At 40.5% G+C, this 9,167-nt stretch overlaps 1 protein-coding gene across 1 annotated transcript in view; it reads left to right on the forward strand.

The window, feature by feature from the left end:
• LOC119578153 overlaps positions 1–9,167 on the forward strand; it is a 12,294-nt gene extending 3,127 nt beyond the window's left edge. Inside the window, exons 2-6 of the mRNA XM_037925888.1 lie at positions 1–2,864; positions 3,173–3,251; positions 4,205–4,325; positions 4,521–7,676; positions 7,960–9,167. The exon at positions 1–2,864 is cut by the window's left edge and continues 2,582 nt beyond it. Of these exons, the coding sequence (XP_037781816.1) occupies positions 1–2,864; positions 3,173–3,251; positions 4,205–4,325; positions 4,521–7,676; positions 7,960–8,142 (6,403 nt within the window). The 3' untranslated portion in view covers positions 8,143–9,167. The remainder of the gene's footprint in view (positions 2,865–3,172; positions 3,252–4,204; positions 4,326–4,520; positions 7,677–7,959) is intronic.

Raw genomic sequence — 9,167 nt, forward strand, 5'->3', positions numbered from 1 at the left:
AACAAGAGCAGAACAGGTCGTCAAAATGTATAAAATAGTGGATTCAACTGAAAAACGAGAAGTTTGTCTGACAAACAGACTAAGTCAGCTTCGGCCTAAGTTATCCCTGACAAGCCAAAAGTCAGGCAAACTAAAGGAATCCAAAGGTGTGCAACACAAAGGCTACTCAAAAGACCTGATACAGAACATTGGTTTACTAGCAAGAGAAGGTTCTGCACAGGTGAGTACTACGAATTTGATTCATGACCTTGTGACATCAACTCCACCTCCAATACCTCAGTGTTTGTCAACAAAAGTGATAGAGGGTAGTTGCCAGATTGCATCATCCTTCCTGAGTCCCCAGGCACTTGTCTTGGCAGACCTAGCTCTCACAGTGGACTTGACGGAAACCACCGCTTCCTATTTGATGGAACAGGCTCTGCAGAGGTCGGTTTCTCAGCCCTCAGTTTCCTCTAGTCTACCCAAGACCATTGGAAGTATCCAAGGTTACATCCCTGTACTGCAGAAGTTAGCATCAATGTGTAGTACACTAATTGCTGTTAGAACTGTAGAATGTGAAAGTGACTCAGATGGTGCAAATAAGAATCCTTCAGTAGACTCCTCTGCCTATGTCTGTCCATTCTCAGCTACCCCAATGTCACTTATGCTGTCTCCTCTGCCGCTTGGTGAGAGTGAACTGAAAAATTATGTGAAAGCCTGGTCCAAATTCTTGGACTGTTTTGCAGCAACTCAAGATACATTACTTTGGTTTGATGATAGCGACAATGTGGATAGTTCTATTAACATCCATATTCATTCAGGGAAGAACAGAGCACACATGTCTTACAAATTACTACTGCAGATTCTGAGTGAAAAAGCCAATCATTTGTATAGGAGCAGCATCAAAGAATGTCAGGAAGCAAAAATGGGAGCCTTTGTTAGAACATTTTATCAATACCTTCAGCTTATGTCGGCCATGGTGACTCTCCATGCAGATGAGAAGTACCATAACAACATGAAGAGCTATTTCTCCCTACTTAAGCAGAGACCTGTACACATTTTGGGCTCATTAATGTTCCAGGAAGGCGTCGACCCAGTCAAGTTAGAGCCAATAGCCGCTAGAATGAGACTGAATCTGACTGCAATGATTCTCCAGTATTGCTGTCCCAAGATCACAGTATCATATGAATTTTTGTACAGAAGAGGACATGATGCAGAAGTCCGGGATGCAGCCTCAAGATTTGGCTTTCAGGCCTCTCAAGGACAGGTTATAATGAATTCAAGAACAATAGAGGGTACCTCAGTTGTTTACGGAGAAGTAGTTGTGCGGGATATTTTAACATCTCTGCTCAGCGGTTTAAAGGAGGCAATACAGCCTCAAGCACTCACATTCACTCATTGCCACAAAGCGGTTATTTTGAATGATGCAACTGCCCCAAATGCATTATTGTCAACTGATATTCAAGAAGCATTAAATGATACTGCAGAGTTAGCTGCTATGGACTTCACAAAAATACCCCCAAATGAAGAAGCAGTTGTATTTTTTATAAATTTAGCAAATCTGATGTACATTCATGCAGGTTTATTAAACCACATACTGTATCCCAAGAGTAAATCAGGTGAATCGAGAGGCATTTTCTCCAGATATTTGATAGAACGTCTCATGGCAATGAAACATCTCGGTTACAACCTTGGCCAGCTAGGATTCCTCTCCTTGTATGATGTTTTGTTTGGTGTGCTACAGCTGCAGAATCCATTATCAAGTTTACTGATTCAGAATGAGGAGAATGTTAGAGTTAGCCTTTGTGAGAGCAGTGTGATAAAAAGTAGTTTGCATAATACAGAGATGTTGAAACATATCTCTGGGCTCATTACTTCCTTCCCTTCCAAGCTAAGCTTTTGTATAACACAAGGAAATCCAGTCTCCCCATTAGTGCAAGTTATTTATGCAGATCGCCTGGAAGAGCACATTGAAGCAGCAGTGTCTGAACATTTAAGTATGTTTTCTGTTGTGAAAGAAAGTTACTCAGAAAATGCAAATGGAGAGATAGACCATCCTCATGGAACCCAGAAGGTTAACGTGTGTGTGTCCAGGACAATACTGAACTACGTAGCAAGGCACTTGAATGGGACATTTGATGGCATACATTCTCTGATGCAAGAGGTCAATGAGGAGGTGGCCACTTTCTTTTACAAATCTGATGCAGGAATCTCCAGCAAAAAGCAGGTAGAGATAAGTGTTTTGGATAATAGTGAGGATCAGGGCATTGCTATAGACTATGTAGAACACCTAGTTAATCAAGAATTTGGCGTGACACACAACATTTCCGAAACTACTGTATCACCTGCAGAATCTGATGGACTAGACTGGACTTCAGTCAAGGTTCCACCTACAGTTTTAAGTCACCTAAGGAGACAGTGCCCCCTTCTTGCCTTCATAGTGCAGGCATTACACAGTGCCTTGGAAATGAAACGACAGAAAGGCCATTCATGGACAGATGACGAAACCGATGCTTGGCACAAGATACTGTACCCTCCTGAGAGAGGAGTAAAACCTCACCATGAAGAAACGCATCACTTCCAGGCATGTAAAAACGTCTTCACCAACAGCAGATATAAAGCCCTGGGAAGGATTAGCCAGGACAGCAGTGTCTTATCAGCATTACTGATAGATCCTGATATCACCTCCATATGGTCATTAGCCGACCAGCTATTAGGAAGCCAAACAATTACCAAGGATTGCACAGTGGAACGGCAGTCTAATGTCAACAGCTTGATGACAGTTCTGCAGGCTTTACCTACGGCCACAATGGAGGCTCATCCCAATCTTCAGTCTCTTTTGGATCAGCTTCTGGTCTTCATGGTGCAAACTTCTGATGTTTCAGGTAAGTTGGTTCTGATTTTAGCTGCAGATGAGTTTATTTTGACTCAGTTTCTCCAATTATGTAGATGTTAATGAAAGATCTCTCTCCTCCTCAGTTGATATAAAAACTTGTAATTTAATTTTCAGAGTCACATTGGAATACTCAGCATCTGCTATTACATTAAACAGAGAGAAGGATAAAAAGAGACTTAAAAGGGCCTTTCCTTTGCATAATACTGGTCAAATAGATATGTTTATATCCACGTCTCATTAATTTTATACATGATTTTCCTGTGAGACTCGTTTTCAACAAAGCCTCTTGTTTCTCAGCTGATCCCAAACCATGGATGTATGCTTACCACATATCGGATTGCAACGTGAGATACACCACAATCCAGGAAGCACACAAGTAAGTCTTTAGCATTTCATTTATCAAGCAAAGGATCCTAACCTTTCAAGGATGATAAATAGCAATGGTGGTAATTAGGTAGAAGACAGAAAATCGTTTTACCGTTGATTTGTCCTTTCTTATTTTTTCCGTCCTTTCTTTCTTCGTTTTTCCTTCCTTTCTTCCTTCCTTTCTTTCATTCTTTCTTCTTCTTCTTCTTCTTCTTCTTCTTCTTCTTCTTTTTTTACATATTCTGTGCACACACAAAAGTCTGAATTTCCCTATCTTTTAGGGGATAAGTTAAACTATTTATTTCTGATGATTCTCTCCAATAAATATTTAAAATATATTCTCCTCATTCTTATTCACAACTTCAAATATAAAAGCAACGATAAAACTAATATTACAATCCAAAACGGATTATGTTTCGGTTTGCTTTACAGGTCCAGAGTAAAAAAAAAAAAGAAAAAAGAGAGAGGGAGAGAGAGAGAGAGAGAGAGAGAGAGAGAGAGAGAGAGAGAGAGAGAGAGAGAGAGAGAGAGAGAGAGAGAGAGAGAGAGAGAGAGAGAGCTTGGTTAGGGCCAAACAGTCAAACAACTATAAAGGGCAGCTCTATCATCCCTACATGATGGATGTCCAGCCGGATTAAATGGGTTATGATACTTGATAAAGGTTAAAAAAAAAAAAGAAACAAAAAAATTCTGGGGGGGGGGGGTCCAAAGGTTGCGAATATGCTTAGTAAATCACGATAGCTTATTTTTATCTCGTTAAGGACACGTTCACAAATTTAGCTGATTTCAGTTCCACAACGAAGGGAGCTTATAGGAAGTTACCAAGATCCAGTCCAAAGCTAGGAATTCTTTGACCTTCACTGTTTATCCTTCAGATGAGTAAACAGGGACACATTTTTTAAGACCCATAGATAGATACTCTTATGAATTAGTATTTATACTTACTATGATTTTGTATTACAGATCATGGCCAGCCTCTGCTGCAGTCGATCACTTGAATATCATGGTTTATGATACAAGACTCCCAAGGGATAAGCAAGAATGGGCCCAGAACAAGGCAGTGCAAATTAGGGTCTATGAAGAAGTAGGTGTAAAGCCTTAGTGTGCATGGCTGCTTGCTTCATATTTTTGATAGATGAAGTTCTTATAATTGGATCTTTTTTGGATGTTGAACATACTGTGTAACATTTTTTGCATATAGGATAAATAGACTACTTTTTATATGTTTGTTTTCTTTTTATACGTTTATTAATAGTTCTATGTATGTTTTTTGATGCAGATCCTTAGAGTTGGAAATCCAGAAGTCAGTTCCTGGCAGGAGGTAGAGAAGATGTCTGAGGAGGAACCTGCAGTTCTGCTTCAGATGTTGCTCCAGAAGAAACAGTTCAAGTTAGGTGTCCAGTGGGCTGAGCACCACAATGTCAGTCCTGAACTGCGCCGACTGGTTGACCAGAGTTACCTGATGTCTGTCCTAGATAAGACGAACCCAGATTATGGCACAGCTCTGGAGGCTCTTCATGCTCTGAGCTCCAATGATTTAGTCATTGTTATACAAGCTCTTCTGGATAGGCTATCAAGTCCACCCACCAGGAGGTTCTTGATTGAGTTCTTGCTGAAGACACAATTTTCATCTGAAGCTGTTACCTTGTGCAAGGGCAATGATGGGCTCTCTGGGAAGGAGGATGAAGAGGGTATCACTCCTAGTACAGTTCCACCAGCCAGTGCCCTTCCAAATCTTAGTGATCTGCAACAGGAGGTCATGGGATTAATTTTAGTGGAGGACATTGCTCCCCATGCAGATGACAGGTTCCAGTTGAGCCACTTGGCATCCACCCCACATCTCATTATTGAACAATGGCTAATGAACATCAAACTAGAAGCTGTGGAGAAAGCTATAAAGACCCTTAGCCACCATTTGGATATGGTAGACTCTAGAATGTCTTCCAGCATTCACTCACAGGATTTCGGCATCTCAAGTCTGTGCAAGGAGGCTGGGGTTCAAAAGAGAGAGCCACAGTCATTAAGCTGGGATGTTCTGAACTGGCTGCTTGAGGCTTATGCAGCTAAGGCTTTGGATACAACAGGTGTGCAAGTCACGCTAAAACCACAGACTCTGAACGAGAATGTCCCAAAGAAGTTTGTGATGCCAGCCAGGCCTCCAGAAAGACATGAGTGGATTCCAGATGCTGAAGTGAGAGAATGCCCCATCTGCAGAGTTGCTGTCTTTTCTATGTTTTGCAGGAGACATCACTGCCGAAGATGTGGCCGAGTTGTCTGTGGCTCGTGCTCTAAAGCCAGGATTGTTGTTCAGGGTTATGGAGACTTGCAAGTAAGAGTTTGTATAGAGTGCTACCAGCAGACAAAAAATCTGAATCTGGAGGATTATATTCAGGTAAGGCCACTTGGAGATGGGACCTACGACACTGTGTCTCAGAGTTCAGAGGGCTTGGTGAGTGCCAGAGGGGGTGGAGGGTCTTCCTGCACCAGTGACACAGAGGGCGGCTGGTACCTCTCCACAGACCCAGATCACAATGCTCTCGTCCGCCAGGAATTCTGCTATGACTATGCACCTTCACTCAGCCTTTGTCTTGCTATCCTGGCACAGCACCAAGACCACAAAAGAGCAGCTGTTTGCATTGTGAAGCTGTGTCATCACTTGTTTTCCCTAATTGTTTCTTCCATCAAGTCTGCAAGTCCTGAGGTAGACAACACTTTTGTGCTTTCAATGATTCAGACGTTGCTAGCCTCATCAAAGGTGCGATTTGGGAACATAGGTGAGCATCAGGGAATAGCTCTCTGCGAATACTATACCCAGTGGGTGGATTTGATTGCTCTCCTATCAAAAGCCAACTGCGGCTACATAATTCCTATACCATCTTTGCAGAACATGCTCCAGATTGGAGAGCTGCACAGAAAGAATTTAATGGGAGAGGATAAATTAAAGGAAAAATTGGAGAGGTGCTTGCAGCAGGAATTTGTTCACATGAGACACCTGCGTGACATGCTGGTGAAGAAACAGCTGTGGGAATTGGCTCTGAATATTTCCACTAAGGCTGGTTTGGAGGCAACAGGCGTCTGGGGTGCATGGGCTATGGCATCACTGAAAGCTGGAGATTTCCCAGGAGCAAGAGAACGCTTTTCCCGGGTTCTGGAAAGGCCATTTGATAAGAGAAGGCCGTGTAGGTCCTCATTATTGCCAGAAGTAATAAAGTACCTGGAAAGCAACCCGTTCTCTGTGGACCAGAAGGTGATGGAGCAAGCAGAAAGAGCACGAGCAAATATCATGATGAATGACCAGTCGAGATTGCCTCCATCTCAAGCTCTTGTTGTTCTCCATTCTTTACAAGAGCTCAACGGTATTTCTAATGGGCTGCTCACCAACAGAGAGAGTAATAAACAGATATTTTCTAGTCACAGAACTAAAAAGAAAAATAATTCCAAAATGGATTCCTTGTTCCAAACTGAATGCAAGTATTACTTGTGTTTGTATGGAAATCATTGTATGACCATCCAATATTTCATGAGGAATAAGCAGTTGCAGGAATGTGTGAATTATCTTCTGAGTGAAGAAATTGAGGTTGATCTCTTTGTGCATGAAGTGTTGGTACCTATTTTACGATGCGGACAGTTAGACATGCTGTTGAGAAACTTCAGAGCCATAGACCCTAAACAGGAAAAATGGGCGAAGTATATGCTTGGAGGCTGTCGGTGGCTGGAGCGCCAAGGATGGTGGAATTCCCTCTTAGCAGTGCAGGAGGCACTAGGGGATAGACTGAGAGCTGCAATGACTCTCCTTCGAATGTACAGCCATACAGTAGACAGCTACAATGGATTAGCCAACAGAGTTCACCATCTGCTTGCAGCAAAGTCACATCTCCAGGCTTATCTTGATACACAGGCTTTACATCAGTCCAGTACCAAAAAAAAGAAAATCATACTAAACATGTCAGGATGGCAAGTAAATCAGCACATCAATACGCTAACACTGCAGGCAGATGTTACAAAATTTCTAGCTAACTGTGAGGCAAAGGGCAGTGTGCTTTGTTCCTTGTTGCATAATCTCCACAAAATGAAAGTCCTTGGAAACATAAGTTTGCCCACATTGCTTGGGGATGAAGAAGAGCGTTTAGCTGTAGCCTCTCTTGCTATATGCAGTGCTCAGAGTGTCGCAGATGGACTGAGCTTGGCATATCGTGTGGTGGAGGGCAGTGGTATATCTGCAGAGAAATTGCTGTCAGTTGTTAGTCAGCTGCTAGTAGCTCATGAGCAGTACAGCACAGTGGGACAGGTTGTCCGTGGCATGCAAGAGTGGGGGGTGTTGAAAACAAAAACCATAGATATTGCTCTACAGCCAGCACTGTTGGCCACAGCAAGCAGCACCCAGAACACTCATCTAGATGCCCTGGTCAAGCTTCTTTCAAGTGATAGTGCAAAGGTATGCCAAATTCTTCTTCAGAATTATGTCATTTGTTATATATATATTTTTTTCATTTATGATAGTTTCTTTGGATTAGTTGAGTGACATACCAAGATGAAGTAAAGAGCAAAGCATTATACATCTGATTAATAGCTAAAATATACTAATTACTGTAATAAAAGATGTATCAATTTCATAATAAATTGTCCCACCAATGATAAAGATCACAACCAACATCGGGACTGAATAGAAAACAATATCCATACTGACGTAAACCATTTCTACCCCTCCTATCACTCAGATTGAAGCATACATCAAGTGTGGTCGTCTAAAGTCAGCATATCTGGTAGCAGTGCACCGTGGCAGACATGAGGATGTTGTAAAGGTGCAGGAAGTGGCAAAGTCAAACGGACAAGCACATGTGGCCACCATGTGTAGTAAGTGGTTAGCAAACTATGAGAATCGCGTCAGTGCTCGAATGTAACCATTTTTTTTTTTTCTCTCTCTTTCTTTCTTTCTTGATGAATACTGATTATGTATTTTGATTTTTACTTGTTTTTTTCACTAGTTTTGATTATATTCATAGGTTAGAAGGATACTTTAAGAATTGTAAACACCTAAGTCATATATATTTCAATTTTATTTTCATGATATATATTAGATAATATTTGTTTTATCTTTAAACGTGAAAAGAGTATTTGTCAGTAATGATAACTTCTCATGACTTTTTCTTTTGCAAATTGTTGCCAAATTTATGATCTTAAAGCAGATGAAATTATCCTTGTATGGAATATGTTTTACAAATATTATTTAATGTATTATGTATATGTAGCTAAGGATTTTCATCTGTACCCGATAGATAGTTTTAAGTATTATGATTGATCTAGAAGATCTTGAACCAAAAAAATAAATGCTCGTAGGAGATTTTGCAGCTTATATTAAGCTTATTATAATCTTATTACAAAAGTCGTAATTGTTTGTGAATCTGTTGTCATTCCACTTTTCAAAAGTAATACCAAGATCTTATTACAGTGATAATACTTTCGTTTTGTGCCTAATTTCCATATTTAGAAATAAGCTAGGTATTTTAATTTGCAATGTGGATATTGAGGTATAGAGTATTTTCATCATTTTTTGTTATGTATAGAAGTAAGGTGACTTTTCATATATTTATTATCTTTTTTTTTTATTCATTTATGCCTTTTTGTATTGATTTTATTTTTTTAGGAAGGAGCAGGGTAAATGATAGGTAATTTCAGATTTCTCCTTTCTCTCTCTCTCTCTCTCTCTCTCTCTCTCTCTCTCTCTCTCTCTCTCTCTCTCTCTCTCTCTCTCTCTCTCTCTCTCTCTCTTTCTCTCTCTCTCTCTCTCTCTCTAAGCATAGTAAAACTAGCTGTAAGTAATGATTCTGTAATGAAAGAGAAACAATACTTTTTTTTCTCTTTTTCTTCTTCTTTTTCTTTTCTTTTCTTTTCTTTTCTTTTCTTTTCTTTTCTTTTCTTTTCTTTT

The sequence above is a fragment of the Penaeus monodon genome, chromosome 10 (assembly GCF_015228065.2).
Source record: "Penaeus monodon isolate SGIC_2016 chromosome 10, NSTDA_Pmon_1, whole genome shotgun sequence".
Classification (NCBI taxonomy): domain Eukaryota; kingdom Metazoa; phylum Arthropoda; class Malacostraca; order Decapoda; family Penaeidae; genus Penaeus; species Penaeus monodon.